At 45.0% G+C, this 20,442-nt stretch overlaps 1 protein-coding gene across 1 annotated transcript in view; it reads left to right on the forward strand.

The window, feature by feature from the left end:
• LOC138680259 (excitatory amino acid transporter 5-like) overlaps positions 1 to 20,442 on the forward strand; it is a 1,936,174-nt gene that overhangs the window by 1,819,204 nt on the left and 96,528 nt on the right. Inside the window, exon 10 of the mRNA XM_069767861.1 lies at positions 5,915 to 6,014. Coding sequence (XP_069623962.1) covers positions 5,915 to 6,014 — 100 coding nt within the window. The remainder of the gene's footprint in view (positions 1 to 5,914; positions 6,015 to 20,442) is intronic.

Consider the following 20,442-nt stretch of genomic DNA (forward strand, 5'->3'; position numbering starts at 1 on the left):
TTTAGGTACATCAGGGGGTGTCCAAACACGACAGCCAATTTTGTGCTCAAAAAGTCAAATGGTGCTCCCTCCCTTCTGAGCTCTGCCGTGCGCCCAAACAGTGGTTTTCCCCCACATATGGGGCATAAGCGTACTCGAGATAAATTGGACAACAACTTTTGCGGTCCAATTTCTCCTGTTACCCTTGTGAAAATAAAAACTTGGGGGCTACAAAATCTTTTTTGTGGAAAAAAAATATTTTTTATTTTCACGACTCTGCATTATAAACTTCTGTGAAGCACTTGGGCATTCAAAGTTCTCACCACACATCTAGATAAGTTCCTTGGGGGGTCTAGTTTCCAAAATGGGGTCACTTGGGGGGGTTACTACTGTTTAGGTACATCAGGGGCTCTGCAAACGCAACATAACGCCCACAGACCATTCTATCAAAGTCTGCATTCCAAAACGGCGCTCCTTCCCTTCCGAGCTCTGCCGTGCGCCCAAACAGTGGTTTACCCCTACATATGGGGCATCAGTGTACTCGGGATAAATTGGACCACAACTTTAGTGGTCCAATTTCTCCTGTTACCGTTGTGAAAATAAAATCTTGGGGGCTATAATATCTTTTTTGTGGAAAAAAAATATTTTTTATTTTCACTCTGCATTATAAACTTCTGTAAAGCACTTGGGCATTCAAAGTTCTCACCACACATCTAGATAAGTTCCTTGGGGGGTCTAGTTTCTAAAATGGGGTCACATGTGGGGGGTTTCTACTGTTTAGGCACATCAGGGGCTCTCCAAACGTAACATGGCATCCAATCTCAATTCCAGCCAATTCTATATTGAAAAAGTAAAATGGCACTCCTTCTCTTCCAAGCTCTGCGGTGCGGCCAAACAGTGGTTTACCCCCACATATGGGGTATCGATGTACTCAGGAGAAATTGCACAACAACTTTTGTGGTCTAATTTCTCCTGTTACCCTTGAGAAAATAAGAATTTGTGGGCGAAAAGATCATTTTTGTGTAAACAAATGTGATTTTTTATTTTCACGGCTCTACATTATAAACTTCTGTGAAGCACTTGGGGGTTCAAAGTGCTCACCACACATCTAGATAAGTTCCTTATGGGGTCTAGTTTCCAAAATGGTGTCACTTGTGGGGGGTTTCCACTGTTTAGGCATATCAGGGGCTCTCTAAACGTGACATGGCATCCAATCTAAATTCCAGCCAATTCTGCATTGAAAAAGTCAAACGGCGCTCCTTCACTTCCAAGCTCTGCGGTACGCCCAAACAGTGGTTTACCCCCACATATGTGGTATCGACGTATTCAGGAGAAATTGCACAACAAAATTTATGGTTTAATTTCTGTTTTTACACTTGTGAAAATAAAAAAATGATTCTGAAGTAAAATGTTTGCAAAAATTTCCTCCCACCTCTCATCTAACTTTCTCCTTGACAACCTCCAATCTGGCTTCCGCCCCCACCACTCCACCGAAACTGCCCTGACAAAAATTACTAATGACTTACTCACAGCCGAAGCTAACAGACAGTTCTCCATCCTCCTCCTTCTTGACCTGTCCTCTGCTTTCGACACAGTCGATCACTGCCTACTGCTACAGATTCTTTCTTCCCTTGGCATCAAAGACATTGTCCTGTCCTGGATTGCCTCATACCTTTCCGACCGCACACTTAGCGTTTCCCACTCCCACACCACCTCCTCATCCCGCCCTCTCTCTGTTGGAGTCCCTCAGGGCTCTGTCCTAGGGCCCTTACTTTTTTCCATCTATACTCTTGGCCTAGGACAACTCATAAAGTCCCACGGCTTCCAGTACCATCTGTATGCTGACGACACTCAGATCTACCTCTCTGGCCCAGATGCCACCTCTCTGCTGTCCAGAATCCCAAAGTGTCTGTCAGCCATATCCTCCTACTTCTCCTCTCGCTTCCTAAAAGTCAATGTAGACAAAACCGAACTCATCATCTTTCCCCCATCTCATGTATCCCCCCTACCTGACCTATCTATTATGGTAAACGGCATCACACTCTCTCCCGCACCTGAAATCCGCTGCCTCGGGATAACTCTCGACTCTGCCCTGTACTTCAAACCGCACGTCCAAACTCTTGACACCTACTGTCGCCTCCAACTCTTCATCTCCCGCCTCGACTACTGCAACACCCTCCTCTGTGGCCTCCCCGCTAACTTTCTTGCACCACTCCAGTCTGTCCTCAACTCTGCTGCCCGGCTAATCCACCTCTCTCCTCGCTACTCCCCTGCTTCTCCCCTCTGCAAATCCCTCCACTGGCTCCCAATTCCCCAACGAATCCAGTTCAAACTACTAACACTGATCTACAAAGCCATCCACAACCTGTCCCCTCCCTATATCTCTGAACTAATCTCCCAATATCTTCCCTCACATAATCTCCGATCCTCCGAAGACCTCCTACTCTCCTCCACACTTATTCGTTCCTCACACAACAGTCTCCAAGATTTCTCTCGAATATCCCCCATCCTCTGGAATTCCATGCCTCAACACGTCCGACTATCCACCACCCTTGGCTCCCTCAGACGGAACCTGAAAACCCATCTCTTCAAGAAAGCCTACAGCCTGCAATATCCATTCTGCCACCTCGCCATCGCCAGAGCCGCCGCCTCGCCCCTACATTCTGTCTCTTCCCCACTATCCCATAGAATGTAGGGCGCAAGGACAGGGTCCTCTCCCCTCTGTACCAGTCTGTCACTGTAAATTTGTTTACTGTAAACGATATCTATAACTCTATATGTAACCCCTTTCTCATGTACAGCACCATGGAATTAATGGTGCTATATAATTAAATAATAATAATAAAAGAAAAAGTTAAATGTTCATTTTTTCCTTCCACATTGTTTCAGTTCCTGTGAAGCACATAAAGGGTTAATAAACTTCTTGAATGTGGTTTTGAGAACCTTGAAGGGTGCAGTTTTTAGAATATTGTCATACTTGGTTATTTTCTATTATATACACCCCTCAAAATGACTTCAAATGTGATGTGGTCCCTAAAAAAATGGTGTTGTAAAAATGAGAAATTGCTGGTCAACTTTTAACCCTTATAACTCCCTAACGGAAAAAAAAATGTTATTTATTAACTATTTTTCGTGACATATCTCTCTAATTTAAGGGCATAAAAATACAAAGTTTTATTCATAAATAATTGCAAGTAATATCGAAGAAATGTTACCACTAACATGAAGTACAATATGTAACGAAAAAACAGTCTCAGAATCAGCGGGATCTGTCATTAACCTGCAAAGGATGTACCTTGACATATTTCCCAGCGAAACCCGTTTTGGTTTCATTTTATTGTGTTTTTTGTGGCATCGGGAAAAATTGCATGAATCTTGGAAAAAATTGATTAAAGCTGTGAACTAGGAGTCAGGGATTCTTCCAGGGGCGATCCCCATGATATCCCTGTGTCATTTGAGTAGTGTTTACATCATTTTCAGACATTTTTAGACCTTAAAAGGACCCCCGGGGGGGATCGCTGTAAAAATACTTGGGTCTCCCACAGACTTACATTGGGCTCGTTGTTCTGGCCGAGTACCTGAGTATTTTAGTGCTCGCTCATCAAAATTCAGGTGTCAAAGAACCTCAGGAAATTTGTATAGATTTATTTCTGTGAAATGTTTGAATTGAAATTTGTATCTATATATAAGAGGCATTGAGATTACTCGCTAATCCCGCCCCCTGCACAGTAGCTCTGCCTCCCACCACATCACCACACACAATCCCGCCCCCCACCACATCACCACACACAATCCCGCCCCCACCCCATTACCACACACAATCCCGCCCCCCACCCCATCACCACACATAATCCCGCCCCCCACCCCATTACCACACACAATCCCACCCCCCACCACATCACCACACATAATCCCGCACCCCAACACATCACCACACATAATACCGCCTCCCACCCCATCACCACACACAATCCCACCCCCACCCCATTACCACACATAATCCCGCCCCCACCACATCACCACAATACCGCCCCCCCACCCCATAACCACACAATCTCGCCCCCCACACCATTACCACACAAAATCCCGCCCCCCACCACATCACCACACACTATCACGCCCCCCACTCCATTACCACACATAATTCCGCCCCCCAACACATCACCACACATAATCCCGCCCCCCAACACATCACCACACATAATCCCACCCCCCACATCACCACACATAATCCCGCCCCCAACACATCACCACACATAATCCCGCCCCCCCACATCACCACACAAAATCCCGCCCCCCAACACATCACCACACATAATCCCTCCCCCCACTCCATTACCACACACAATCCCGCCCCCCACCCCATCACCACACACAATCCCACCCCCCACCCCATCACCACACACAATCCCACCCCCCACCCCATCACCACACACAATCCCGCCCCCACCACATCACCACACATAATCCCGCCCCCCACTACATCACCACACACAATCCCACCCCCCACCCCATTACCACACACAATCCCGCCCCCCACCCATCACCACACACAATCCCGCCCCGCCCCCCACATCACCACACATAATCCCGCCCACCACCCCATCACCACACACAATCAGCCCCCCACCACATCACCACACATAATTCTGCCCCGCCAACACATCACCACACATAATCCCGCCCCCCCACCCCATTACCACACATATTGCCACCCCTCAACACATCACCGCACATAATCCCGCCCCCCAACACATCACCACACATAATCCCGCCCCCCAACACATCAACACACATAATCCCGCCTTCCACCCCATCACCACACACAATCCCGCCCCCAACACATCACCACACATAATCCCGCCCTCCAACACATCACCACACATAATCCCACCCCCCACATCACCACACATAATCCCGCCGCCCAACACATCACCACACACAATCCCACCCCCCACCCCATCACCACACACAATCCCGCCCCCACCACATCACCACACATAATCCCGCCCCCCACTACATCACCACACACAATCCCACCCCCCACCCCATTACCACACACAATCCCGCCCCCCACCCATCACCACACACAATCCCGCCCCGCCCCCCACATCACCACACATAATCCCGCCCACCACCCCATCACCACACACAATCAGCCCCCCACCACATCACCACACATAATTCTGCCCCGCCAACACATCACCACACATAATCCCGCCCCCCCACCCCATTACCACACATATTGCCACCCCTCAACACATCACCGCACATAATCCCGCCCCCAGCACATCACCACACATAATCCCGCCCCCCAACACATCAACACACATAATCCCGCCTTCCACCCCATCACCACACACAATCCCGCCCCCAACACATCACCACACATAATCCCGCCCTCCAACACATCACCACACATAATCCCACCCCCCACATCACCACACATAATCCCGCCGCCCAACACATCACCACACATAATCCCACCCCCCCACCACACATAATCCCCACCACCACATTACCACACACAATCCCGTCCACACACATTAAATTATACCTGGCAGAAGTCAAGGAAAGTTCTTTGAAAATGACGAAAATGACTATACATTTAATTGTGTTTACAGAGAAATTTTAACTTAATTTATGTTTCGTTATGAAATTTGTTTAGATGCTGGAATGAATAAAAAACGCACATCTTACTGAATCCAGTTTGTTTTTGATTTTACACTGTGAATAAAATGTATTATTAGTATTATTCAGATTTTTAATGATTATTATTGTTATTAACTTAATTTTAGGTTAATTTACCACCTGTGTAAGCGCTATTGAATGTTGTCATTATTTACTTTAGTTTAATCACCAGCAGCATTAATTAGATAGCAATGAGCGTGATTGTATTGTATTTGCATTTTAATAATATATTTTTATTACCCAGAGATCGATTTAGAACAATGACCAATGTTCTTGGAGATGCTTTGGCTGCTGGAATTGTAGCTCATGTGTGTCGGCAAGATTTTGCTTCTAATCCTGAAATGGTAAGAAAATATCATAGACGTTACAAATAATGCAAACGCATGTGTGACAAAAAAAAATGGGTAGTACAAATACAAGTTATCATCTAATGTATCTATCCAAAACATAGATTCACACCTTTCCCCAAACTGATGTAACTGTATATCTGGATTGCAGATGCTTTCCTGCAGTTCAACATACAGTTATAATTAAGGAAAGGCATAGATACAGGAGTTGCGCTCGAATCATTCACAGCAGAAGCCAGCTGTTTTACACAGCTGAGTTCCTGCTGTGTGTGCTGGAGCTGCACCTAGCTCCGATCACAGCACTTTAGGGCTCCTTTCCATTTGCGAGGTGTCACGATTCCCTCCGTGACCGTCACCCCTACGTCACGGGTCGGGGTGACTTTAGGCCAACAGACGGCTATCACATGTGCAGGGGGGCTTATCTTAGTTATCCCTCCACACCGCAATGTGGTGAAAAAACACACACAAGGCTATTGACCTCTTAGTTTACAGCAGGGGCTTATTCTAGGTATCCCACTGCTCTTCAATATACCACGAACTGCAGGGATTTATGTATATCCCGCTTACAGTTCCACTTAAACCTTGCAGCTCTCTGGCGCCCCCTTACTCTCAGGTCAGATTAGGTACTGCACCTGGGGTAATTAGTCGCCAGAAAGGCTGCCTGCTATGTACTGCCTATTGTTTTTATTTATTTTTTTTTTAAATAGGCAATCAGGTTCCTCGCATCATGTTCTCATTCACTTTATGCAGTTAATAGCCCTCTGTGTCTGTACTGCTACATACTTAGGCAGTTAACTGGTTCATGCAGCTTTACATGAACACCCGAGCCTTACACTATGGCCGGTCCGAATAACTAAAGCAATTGTTACCATCCACCTCTCGTGTCTCCCATTATCCTCATAGTTTGTAAGCTTGCGAGCAGGGCCCTCATTCCTCCTGGTATCTGTTTTGAACTGTATTTCTGTTATGCTGTAATGTCTATTGTCTGTACAAGTCCCCTCTATAATTTGTAAAGCGCTGCGGAATATGTTGGCGCTATATAAATAAAAATTATTATTATTATTATATTGGGCACGCTGCAGCGATGCGATAAACTACTCCCACTCAGGCAGGAACAATAATTATTAACGCCGCAGTCGCTACAACATCACCCAAAAGCCTGCACACGGTAAGCTGCCACCAGTTTCGATTAAACGGGTCCGAAGCTAACCCAACACAGTAGTGTAATTCCCTTCAGGAGATCTAGGGTACGTTTAGAGCATGGAGAAAGAACTAGTATTAAATAATATACCCCACAAAATTTAGGCAGTGCTTTATCAAAATATTTTACAAATATGTTACAAATGAGACAATTGCAAATATGTACAAGGTAATTATAACATAAAGGGGATTAAAGGAGAAAAGATAACACTCACATGTTCTCAGTTCATTGCCGGCAACCAGGCTAGTGGAGCTTCCATACGTCCCAGTGCATTAGACGTGCTCCGGGCTCTCCAGGAAAAAGACAAGAAGTGACAGCTGGGAGCCTGCCAGAAACTTAAAACCTGCAGCCTGTGACATCACAGAAAGGCTGGCTTATCCAGACCCTTCTCTCTCTACATTCTGAGTACTTCAACCTTAAATTTGTCTACTTTCTATAACTTCGCTACAAAACATGTCATAGTCATAACAAACCCAGCATTCATCTAGGATTAACGTGGGCATTCTAATGAGATCAAATATGTCTTATCTGGGATACATATTTACAGAGAAATCCCTACTTCTTTACCAGATGGAGTTAGAAGCTCATGTTTAGAGTGGCGGACAGATCCGCCGAGGGACGTAAAGAATATATATTTTTCCTATTTATAGCTTAAATCGTTTGCCTAATCTCTTACAATAATGGAACAAAGGACTTGCATGAATTTTGGAGCCATTTTTCCAGTTCCAGCTGGTGCAGTTGGGAGGGGGCGAGTGACTTTCGTCGAGCCTGGAATTTATGACCCCAGGGCAATAAAACCCCCATCTAACATACATTCCGTAGCACACAGAGAAACAAGGAGAGCCAGAGAGAGAGAAGGGGGGCTTAGCCCACCTCATGAGCTGAAGAGCAACTAAACTTATATGATATTTCATACAATATCGTGACACGAGGAAAACGGACGAGTGCAATCCGATAAAAAATCGGATTGCACTCGGACCAATGTTATTCAATAGGTGACATTCCATTTGCAATTTTGTTCTCAGCCGAAGTCAATGGGTGTGAGAAAAAAACGCACAGCATTCGCACCATGCGAGTGCTGTCCGATTTTTACGCACGGGTGTCCTTTGAAAAGCCGGTAATTCAGCGCAGTATACAGTAAAATCACACTGACAGGTTAGATTAGAGTTGATATATACACATAGAATAGGTATATATACATATATATGTCAGTGAGACACCTATATATTGTATATATTTATATTCAATGCAGCGCTAGATAGCTTAAAAGTCGGTAATTCAATTGCCGGCTTTTGCTATCTCCTTCACAAACCCGACATGATATGAGACATGGTTTACATACAGTAAACCATCTCATATCCCCTTTTGTTTTGCATATTCCGCACTACTAATGTTAGTAGTGTGTATGTGCAAAATTTGGGCGCTCTATTAAATTTAAGGGTTAAATCGTGGAAAAAATTGGCGTGGGCTCCAGCGCAATTTTCTCCACCAGAATGGTAAAGTCAGTGACAGAGGGCAGATATTAATAGCCTGGAGAGGGTCCACAGCTATTGCCCCCCACCCCCACCCCACCCCCGGCTAAAAACATCTGCCCCCAGCCACCCCAGAAAAGGCACATCTGGAAGATGCCCCTATTCTGGAACTTGGCCACTCTCTTCCCTTTCCCATGTAGAGGTGGGATATGGGGTAATGAAAGGTTAATGTCACCTTGCTATTGTAAGGTGACATTAAGCCAGATTAAAAATGGAGAGGCGTCAATTATGACACCTATCCACTATTAATCCAATTGTATGAAATGGTTAAAAAACACACACACACATTATTACAAAGTATTTTAGTGAAATAAAGACACAGGTTTTTGTAATATTTTATTATACTGGTAATCCACCTGAAGACCCTCGTTCTGTAAAAAAGGTCAAATAAAAAAAACAATATCCCATACCTTCCGATGATCAGTCTTCTTCCCACGCTGAAAATCCTTCTGAAGGAGTTAACTAATTTTACAAGCAGAAGCTCTGCTAATGCAGCTGTGCTCCTGCCTGTAAAACCCCGTGGAATGAATGAAATTTAGGTCAATGACCTGTAGTTACCTTCAGTCGTGGTGATGCGCCCTCTTCTGGATGTCCTCATATGAACTCGAGCATGGGAAAATATTCTGAGCATCTCCTCCGTCCTCCTCCCTGCAGGTCGGATCCAAGATGGCCGCAGGGGGCCTTCCGGGTCCTGCAGGGAGGTGGCTTGCTAGCGCCTGCTCAGAGCAAGCACTTGCAAGCCTCCAGCAATGCACGTCAGATCGCTGATCTGACACAGTGCATTGCAAAATGTCAGAATCAGTGATCTGACACTCTAGTGAGATGTCCCCCCCCTGGGGGATGTAAAAAAGTTAAAAAAAAAAATGTACATGTAAAAAAAAAAAAAAAAAATCCTAAATAAATATAATAAAAAATATTGTTCCAATTCATACATTTCTTTATGTAAATAAATAAAAAAAACAATAAAAGTACACATATTTAGTATCACCGCATCTGTAACGACCCGACCTATATAACTGTCCCACTAATTAACCCCTTCAGTGAACACCGTAAAAAAAAAAACGAGGCAAAAAATAATGCTTTATCATCATACCGCCGAACAAAAAGTGGAATATCACACGATCAAAAAGATGAATATAAATAAACATTATACCGCCAAAAACGTCATCTTATCCCACAAAAAATGAGCCACCATACAGCATCATCAGTGAAAAAATAAAAAAGTTATAGCCCTCAGAATAAAGCGATGCAAAAATAATTATTTTTTCTATAAAATATTTTTTATTGTATAAAAGCGACAAAACATAAAAAAAGATATAAATGAGATATAACTGTAATCGTACTGACCCGAAAAATAAAACTGCTTTATCAATTTTACCAAACACAGAACGGTATAAACGCTCCCCCCCCCCCAAAAGAAATTCATGAATAGCTGGTTTTTGTTCATTCTGCCTAACAAAAATCAGAATAAAAAGCGATCAAAAAATGTCACGTGCCCGAAAATGATACCAATAAAAACGTTAACTCGTCCCGCAAAAAATAAGACCTCACATGACTCTGTGGACCAAAATATGGAAAAATTATAGCTCTCAGAATGTGGTAATGCAAAAACTATTTTTTGCAATGAAAGGCACCTCTTAGTGTGTGACACCTGCCAATCATAAAAACCCGCTATAAATAGTAAATCGAATCCCCCATTATCATCGCCTTAGTTAGGGAAAAATAATAAAGTAAAATTTATTTTCATTTTCCCATTAGGGTTAGTGTTAGGGTTGGGGCTAGGGTTAGGGTTGGGGCTAGGGTTAGAGCTAGGGTTAGGGTTGGGGCTACGGTTAGGGCTAGGGTTAGGGTTGGGGCTAGGGTTAGGGCTAGTGTTAGTGCTAGGCTTAGGGTTGGGGTTAGGGTTGGGGCTAGGGTTAGGGTTGGGGCTAGGGTTAGGGCTGGGGCTGGGGCTAGGGTTAGGGCTAGAGTTAGAGTTGGGGTTAGGGCTAGGGTTAGGGCTAGCATTAGGGTTAGGGTTGGGGATAGGGTTAGGGTTGGGGTTAGGGCTAGGGTTAGGGTTGTGTTGTGAATTCCACTCTTGGGCTCCCTCCGGGGGTTGTAAGTGGCACTTTTGTGAGTTCTGCTCTTGGGCTCCCTCTTGTGGTTTCTAGTGGCATGGCTGCTCCTTGGATTTAGCTGTCTGCAGCTGCTTCCACTGATCGTCTTTTCTGCTCGGCTATTTATGCCTGGCTCTTTCCTTCAGCCAGTGCCACTTGTAAATGGTTTCTGGTGGGATTCACATCTCTTTGGATTTCCCTGTTATCCTGACCAGTTCAGCAAAGCTAAGTTTTTGCTTGCTCTTTTCTGTCCATATATTGTGGACTTATCCGTTCTGTGCTTTCTATGTTTGTCCAGCTTATCAGTATGAATTATTCTGTCTTGCTGGAAGCTCTGGGAAGCAGATTTACCCTCCACACCTTTAGTCAGGTGTGGAGATTTTTTGTAAACTCTGCGTGGATTTTTATAGTGTTTTATACTGACTGCACAGTATTCCATCCTGTCCTATCTATTTAGCTAGACTGGCCTCCTGTGCTCATCCTGGTTTCATTCTGTGTATGTCTTTTCCCTCTCCACTCACAGTCATTATTTGTGGGGGGGCTAATCTATCTTTTGGGGATTTTCTCTGAGGCAAGATCGTTTTCCTGCTTCTATCTTTAGGGGTAGTTAGCTCTTAGGCTGTGACGAGGTGCCTAGGGAGAGTTAGGAGCATCCCACGGCTACTTCTAGTGTTGTGTTGAGCTTAGGGACTGCGGTCAGTACAGTTACCACTTCCTTCAGAGCTCGTTCCATGTTGCTCCTAGACCACCGTATCATAACAGTACAAGTGGCCAAAAATGAATTAAATGCATCTCAAAAGAAGGAAAAGAAAGTTCTGAACCATTTTTTTTCTGTGCTCTGGTTTGTCTCTTTTTTCCTCTTGATATCTGGGTGGTTCAGGATATATGCTTTGGCATGGATGTTCAGGGTTGGTTTTCTCGTGTGGATCATCTTGCTGCAAGAGTACAGAGTATCCAAGACTATGTGGTCCAGACTCCGGCTTTAGAGCCTAGAATTCCTACTCCTGATTTGTTTTTTGGGGACAGATCCAAGTTTTTGAACTTTAAAAATAACTGCAAATTGTTTTTTGCTTTGAAACCCCGTTCTTCTGGTGATCCCATTCAGCAAGTAAAAATCATCATATCCTTGCTACGTGGTGACCCTCAAGACTGGGCTTTTTCTCTTGAAACAGGGGATCCGGCATTAATGAATGTAGACGCATTTTTTCAAGCGCTCGGATTATTGTATGACAAACCTAATTCTGTGGATCATGCAGAAAAAACCCTGTTGGCCTTGTGTCAAGGTCAGGAAGAGGCAGAATTATACTGCCAGAAATTTAGAAAATGGTCTGTGCTCACTAAATGGAATGAGGAGGCTCTGGCTGCTATTTTCAGAAAAGGTCTTTCTGAAGCCCTTAAAGATGTTATGGTGGGCTATCCTACGCCTGCCGGTTTGAGCGAATCTATGTCTCTAGCCATTCAGATTGTTCGGCGTCTGCGTGAGCGCAAAGCTGTGCACCATATGGCAGTGTCCTCTGAGCAGAGTCCTGAAACTATGCAATGTGATAGGATTTTGACTAGAACAGAACGGTAGGAATTCAGACGTCAGAATAGGCTGTGTTTTTACTGTGGTGATTCTGCTCAGGTTATCTCTGATTGCCCTAAGCGTACTAAGAGAGTCGCTAGGTCTGTTACCATTAGTACTATACAGCCTAAATTTCTCTTATCTGTGACCCTGATTTGCTCATTGTCGTCCTTTTCTGTCATGGCATTTGTGGATTCAGGCGCTGCCCTGAACTTAATGGACTTAGAATTAGCCAGGCACTGTGGTTTTACCTTGCAGCCTTTGCAGAGCCCTATTCCGTTGAGGGGTATTGATGCTACACCCTTGGCCAAGGATAAACCTCAGTACTGGACGCAGATGACTATGTACATGGCTCCAGCACATCAGGAAGATTGCCGTTTTCTGGTGTTGCATAACCTGCATGATGTTGTTGTACTGGATTTTCCATGGTTACAGGAACATAATCCGGTGCTGGATTGGAAAACTATGTCGGTGACTAGTTGGGGTTGTCAAGGGGTACATAGTGACGTCCCTTTGATGTCAATTTCCTCTTCCCCCTCTTCTGACGTCCCTGAGTTTATGTCGGATTTCCAGGATGTATTTGATGAGCCCAAGTCCAGTTCCCTTTCACCGCACAGGGACTGTGATTGTGCTATTAACTTGATTCCTGGTTGTAAGTTCCCTAAGGGCCGACTTTTCAATCTGTCTGTGCCAGAGCATGCCGCCATGCGGAGTTATGTTAAGTAGTCTTTGGAGAATCGGCATAATCGGCCCTCTTCGTCACATTGGGAGCGGGTTTCTTTTTTGTTGCTAAGAGGGATGGCTCCTTGAGACCCTGTATTGATTATCGTCTTCTTAATAAGATCACGGTCAAATTCCAATACCCCTTGCCTTTGCTTACTGATTTGTTTGCTCAGATTAAGGGGGCTAGTTGGTTTACTAAGATTGACCTCCGAGGGGCATATAATCTTGTTCGTATTAAACAGGGTGATGAATGGAAAACTGCATTTAATACGCCCGAAGGCCATTTTGAATACCTTGTGATGCCATTTGGGCTCTTTAATGCTCCATCTGTGTTCCAGTCTTTCATGCATGATATTTTCCGCAATTTTCTTGATAAATTCATGGTCGTATATTTGGATGATATTTTGATTTTTTCCGATGATGGGGAGTCTCATGTGAAGCAGGTCAGGATGGTGTTCCAGATCCTTCGTGATAATGGTTTGTTTGTGAAGGGGTCTAAGTGACCATTCGGAGTTCAGAAGGTCTCTTTTTTGGGTTTTATTTTTTCTCCCTTGTCTATAGAAATGGATCCTGTTAAGGTCCAAGCTATTCATGACTGGATTCAACCCACATCTGTGAAGGGCCTTCAAAAATTTTTGGGCTTTGCTAATTTCTATTGCCGTTTCATTGCCAACTTTTCCAGTGTGGTTAAGCCCCTTACTGATTTGACGAAGAAAGGCGCTGATGTGACGAATTGGTCCTCTGAGGCTGTTGAGGCCTTTCAGGAGCTTAAATGCCGAAATACTTCTGCCCCTGTGTTGCGTCAGCCGGATGTTTCTCTTCCTTTTCAGGTTGAGGTCGACGCTTCTGTGATTGGGGCACGGGCCGTTTTGTCTCAGAGGGAGTCTGATGGTTCTTTGATGAAACCGTGTGCTTTTTTTCCAGATAGTTTTCACCTGCGGAACGCAATTATGATGTCGGCAATCGGGAGTTGTTGGCTATGAAGTGGGCGTTTGAGAAGTGGCGACATTGGCTTGAGGGAGCCAAGCACCACGTTGTGGTCATGACCGATCATAAGAATCTGATTTACCTCGAGTCGGCCAAGCGGCTGAATCCTTGACAGGCTCGATGGTCCCTGTTTTTCTCCAGTTTTGATTTTGTAGTCTCATATCTTCCGGGATCTAAGAATGTTAAGGCTGATGCCCTCTCTAGGAGTTTTTCGCCTGATTCTCCTGGAGTCCTTGAGCCGGTTGGCATTCTTAAGGAAGGGGTGATTCTTTCTGCCATCTCCCCTGATTTGCGGCGGGTGCTTAAGGAATTTCAGGCTGATAGGCCTGACCGCTGTCCTGTGGGGAAGCTGTTTGTTCCTGATGGATGGACAAGTAAGGTGATTTCTGAGGTTCATTGTTCAGTGTTGGCTGGTCATCCTGGGATTTTTGGTACCAGAGATTTGGTTGCTAGGTCCTTTTGGTGGCCTTCCTTGTCGCGCGATGTCCGTGCTTTTGTGCAGTCCTGTGGGACTTGCGCCCGAGCCAAGCCTTGCTGTTCCCGCGCTAGTGGGTTGCTTTTGCCTTTGCGGGTCCCTGAGAGGCCCTGGATGCATATTTCCATGGATTTTATTTCGGATCTTCCTGTTTCCCAGAAGATGTCTGTTATCTGGGTTGTTTGTGACCGGTTCTCTAAAATGGTCCATCTGGTACCTTTGCCTAAGTTGCCTTCCTCCTGGTTCCATTGTTTTTTCAGCATGTGGTTCGTTTGCATGGCATTCCGAAGAATATTGTGTCTGACAGAGGTTCTCAGTTTGTCTCTAGATTTTTATGCTAGGATGGGCATTGATTTGTCTTTTTCTTCGGCATTTCATCCTCACACTAATGGTCAAACTGAGCGAACTAATCAGACCTTGGAGACCTATTTGAGATGCTTTGTGTCTGCTGATCAGGATGATTGGGTGTCTTTCTTGCGTTTGGCCGAGTTTGCCCTTAATAATCGGGCTAGTTCGGCTACTTTGGTTTCACCTTTCTTTTGTAATTTTGGTTTTCATCCTCGTTTTTCTTCTGGGCAGGTTGAGCCTTCTGATTGTCCTGGTGTTGATTCTGTGGTGGACAGGCTGCAGCAGATTTGGACTCATGTGGTGGACAATTTGACGTTGTCTCAGGAAAGGGCTCAACGTTTTGCTAACCGCCATCGGTGTGTTGGTCCCCGGCTTCGTGTGGGGGATTTGGTTTGGTTGTCTTCTCGTCATGTTCCTATGAAGGTTTCTTCCCCTAAGTTTAAGCTTCAGTTTATTGGTCCTTTTAAAATTTCTGAAATTATTAATCCGGTGTCTTTTCGTTTGGCTCTTCCAGCCTCTTTTGCCATTCATAATGTTTTCCATAGATCTTTGTTGCGGAGATATGTGGTGCCCGTTGTTCCCTCGGTTGACCCTCCTGCCCCAGTGTTGGTTGAGGGAGAGTTGGAATATGAGGTTGAGAAGATTTTGGATTCTCGTTTTTCGAGGTGGAGGCTTCAGTATCTTGTCAAGTGGAAGGGTTATGGCCAGGAGGATAATTCTTGGGTTGTTGCCTCCGATCTCCATGCCACTGATTTGGTTCGCGCTTTTCACTTGGCTCGTCCTGATCGGCCTGGGGGCTCTGGTGAGGGTTCGGTGACCCCTCCTCAAGGGGGGGGTACAGTTGTGAATTCCGCTCTTGGGCTCCCTCCGGTGGTTGTAAGTGGCACTTTTGTGAGTTCTGCTCTTGGGCTCCCTCTTGTGGTTTCAAGTGGTATGGCTGCTCCTTGGATTTAGCTGTCTGCAGCTGCTTCCACTGATCGTCTTTTCTGCTCGGCTATTTATGCCTGGCTCTTTCCTTCAGCCAGTGCCACTTGTAAATAGTTTCTGGTTGGATTCACATCTCTTTGGATTTCCCTGTTATCCTGACCAGTTCAGCAAAGCTAAGTTTTTGCTTGCTCTTTTCTGTCCATAGATTGTGGACTTATCCGTTCTGTGCTTTCTATGTTTGTCCAGCTTATCAGTATGAATTATTCTGTCTTGCTGGAAGCTCTGGGAAGCAGATTTACCCTCCACACGTTTAGTCAGCTGTGGAGATTTTTTGTAAACGCTGCGTGGATTTTTGTAGTGTTTTATACTGACCGCACAGTATTCCATCCTGTCCTTTCTATTTAGCTAGATTGGCCTCCTGTGCTCATCCTGGTTTCATTCTGTGTATGTCTTTTCCCTCTCCACTCACAGTCATTATTTGTGGGGGGCTAATCTATCCTTTGGGGATTTTCTCTGAGGCAAGATAGTTTTCCTGTTTCTATCTTCAGGTGTAGTTAGCTCTTAGGCTGTGACGAGGTGCCTAGGGAGAGTTAGGAGCATCCCACGGCTACTTCTAGTGTTGTGTTGAGCTTAGGGACTGCGGTCAGTACAGTTACCACTTCCTTCAGAGCTCGTTCCATGTTGCTCCTAGACCACCTTATCATAACAGGGTTGGGGCTAAAGTTAGGGTGAGACTAGAGTTGAGGATAGGGTTTGGATTACGTTTACGGTTGGGTTAGAGGTGTGTCAGGGTTAGAGGTGTGGTTAGGGTTGGGATTAGGCTTAGGGATGTATTGGGATTAGGATTGGAGTTAGAATTGGGAGGTTTCCACTGTTTAGGCACACCAGGGGCTCTGCAAAAGCAACATGACATCCGATCTCAATCGATACATTTCTGCATTGAAAAAGTAAAATGGCACTCGCTTCCCTTCCGTGCTCTGCCGTGCGCCCAAACAGTGGTTTACTTCCACATATGGGGCATCAGCGTACTCAGGACAATTTGGACAACAACTTTTGGGGTCCAATTTCTCCTGTTACCCTAGGGAAAATAAAAAATTGGGGGCGAATAATCATTTTTTTTTTAAAAATATGATTTTTTTTATTTTTATAGCTCTACATTATAAGCTTCTGTGAAGCACTTGGGGGTTCAAAGTTCTCACCACACATCTAGATAAGTTCCTTAGTGGGTCTTCTTTCCAAAACGGTGTTACTTTTGGAGGGTTTCCACTGTTTAGGCAAATCAGGGGTCTCCAAACGCGACAATTCCAGCTAATTTTGCATTGAAAAGTCAAATGGCGCTCCTTCCCTTCCGAGCTCTGCAATGCGCTCAAATAGTGTTTTACCCCCACATATGGGGTATCGGCGTTCTCAGGACAAATTGTACAACAACTTTTGGGGTCCATTTTCTCCTGTTACCCTTGGTAAAATAAAACAAATTGGAGCTGAACTAAATATTTTGTGAAAAAAAGTGAAATGTTCATTTTTATTTAAACATTCCAAAAATTCCTGTGAAAAACACCTGAAGGGTTAACAAACTTTTTGAATGTGGTTTTGAGCACCTTGAGGGGTGCAGTTTTTAGAATGGTGTCAAACTTGGTTATTTTCTATCATATAGACCCCTCAAAATGACTTCAAATGAGATATGGTCCCTAAAAAAATGGTGTTTATTGCTGGTCAACTATTAACCCTTATAACTCCCTAACAAAAAAAAGTATTTTGTGTGACATATCTCTGTGATTTAAGGGCATAAAAATTAAAAGTTGGAAAATTGCAAAATTTTTAAAATTTGTGCCTAATTTCCATTTTTTTCACAAGTAAACGCAGGTAATATCAAAGAAATTTTGCCATCATCATGACGTACAATATGTCACGAGAAAACAATGTCAGAATCACCAGGATCCGTTGAAGCATTCCAGAGTTATAACCTCATAAAGGGACAGTGGTCAGAATTGTAAAAATTGGCCTGGTCATTAACGTGCAAACCACCCTTGGGGCTTAAGGGGTTAACATGCAAACCACCCTTGGTGTTAATTCTTAACATGACCAGATCGGGAAAAACAGGACTCAAAACCCAGTCTGGATCATGACAGTAACATCCTCTCAAGGAGGGGGGGGCACCAGACCTCTAGGTTTCCCAGGATACTGCGCTTGAAATGTCCTAACCAATCAGTCGGCGTGAACCGATCGCGCTGGGACCCTGGTTCGATCCTCAGACCGTAACCCCTCCAATGGACCAAATACTGCAGTGAATTGTGGACGATGTGTGAATCCACAATCTTTTCTATCTCTTACTCCATCTGCCCATCCACAGAAACTGGAGGCAGAGGGAATGGACACCCATCAGAGGAAGGTACAAATGGCTTCAGAAGAGATTTATGGAACACATTTGGGATCCGAAGCGATGGATGTAGACGTAAGCAAAAGGCAACTAGATTGACAACTTCCATTACCTCATAAGGACCTATAAACCTGGGACCTAGCTTAGTGGAAGGAACTTTCATCTGAATGTTCTTGGTGGACAACCATACTTTATCTCTCACCTTTAATATGGATCCTGTAGATCGTCGCTTATCCGCAAACTGTTTATGTTTGCCTTGATCTTCGCCAATGTTCCTGTGAACCTCGCCCCATACCTCCATCAGTCTCTGAATGGCTGAATCAGACCCTGGACACCCTGAGTCCATCCTGGAAAACTCACCAAAATGGGGATGAAAGACATAATTACAAAAGAATGGAGAGGTGCCCGTGGACTGATCAATACGATTATTAAAGGCAAACAGCCAATGGTAACAAAGAACACCAATCATCCTGCTGGGACGTTGCAAGACCCCACAAAATGTGTTCAAGACACAGATTGGTCCTCTCCGTGCTTCACCATTAGGCAGTCCAGCCAAAAGTACAAAATGTGCTTGTTTTCTGAATCTATCCACCACCACTCAGACCACAGATCAAGGATAAAGTACATAGGCAAATGAGTCCAAGGTCTATTCGGAATTGGCAATGGCACCACAAGAATCATAGGAAGACACAAACTCGGTGACATCAGAAGCCATAGAGGACCTCCAAAACAGCGCATCGTATTATGTGCTGCATCGTATTATCTGCTGCTGTCTGTCTATGAAGTGCACATAATTACATCACCCAGTTTTCCACACAGAGTTTCCTCTGCTCCTAGCATTCTCATGGTATGTTTATCCAGCCAGCTCTGCTGCTGTCTGTCTATGAAGTGCACATAATTACATCACCCAACTTTCCACACAGACTTTCCTCTGCTCCTAGCATTCTCATGGTATGCTTTTCAGCTAACCCCAGCTTACCCCAGTGTTATTTATGACCTTGTTTACTCAGGCTTGATTGTATGCATCTGGTCCACCCTTAATTCTCTGACCAAGATGAGCAGAGACCACTCCTCTCTGCTTCACACCTGAACGCACTTAGTTGTACATATATTGCATAGCAAAAGTCTGCAAGGACTTCAGTCTGCAGTGTGATCCCTTAGAAGTGTGGATTACAGTAGAATTAAAACCTGAATTGAACCTGAAGGGAACTGAAGGTAACTGGCCAGTCACTATAAACAATGTTTCTGTTTGTTTTCACATTCACCCCTATAATCCTTCACTTTCTGCTACCTCCCCTAACCCCTACTAAGGAACTGTTCATCTCCTCTACAATCCTCCCCATCCACCTCACCTCCTCCACAGAACTGTTCCTTAACATACAATCTTCTGTCTCCAAGCATAGACAGCCACCTCATGCCCTCTCCTGCTTCCACTTGCTAACACTTTCTCTGCTCCTTCTTACTGCTGGTGATATCTCTCCAAATCCTGGTCCCCCTCACCATATTCCCACAATCATTTCTACCTCCCATCCACGCTCTATCACAAACTTCCGTAACCTCTCTAACCTTATACCCATTTGCCCAGCACCCGCCTCCCCAGTCCCACTAACAGGAGCTCTGTGGAACGCTCGCTCTGTCTGCAACAAGCTCTCCTTCATCCATGATCTTTTTGTTACTACCAATCTTTCCTTTCTCGCCATCACCGAAACCTGGCTCACCCCTTCTGACACAGTCTCCCCTGCTGCACTCTCTTACGTGGCTTCCACCTTTCCCACACACCCCGCCCCAGCAGCAAGCATGGCGGAGGAGTTGGTTTTCTCCTGTCAGATAACTGCTCCTTCACCCCAATCCCACTGCCACCCTCTGTTACCCTCCCTTCCTTTGAGGTGCACTCTATGCGCATCTACTCCCCCACCAACCTCCAACTGGCTGTCATTTACCGCCCCCCAGGGCCAGCCACCACCTTCTTTGACCACTTCACCACCTGGCTACTTCATTTCCTTTCTGCCGACATTCCCACTATCATCATGGGCGACTTCAACATCCCCATTGACACTTCCCTCTCAGCTGCCACTAAACTTCTAACTCTCACTTCCTCCTTCGGCCTCACTCAATGGTCTTCTGCAGCCACTCACAAAGACGGTCACACACTGGACCTCATCTTCACCCGCCTCTGCTCTCTATCTAACCTC

This window comes from Ranitomeya imitator, chromosome 1, assembly GCF_032444005.1.
Source record: "Ranitomeya imitator isolate aRanImi1 chromosome 1, aRanImi1.pri, whole genome shotgun sequence".
NCBI classification, from domain to species: domain Eukaryota; kingdom Metazoa; phylum Chordata; class Amphibia; order Anura; family Dendrobatidae; genus Ranitomeya; species Ranitomeya imitator.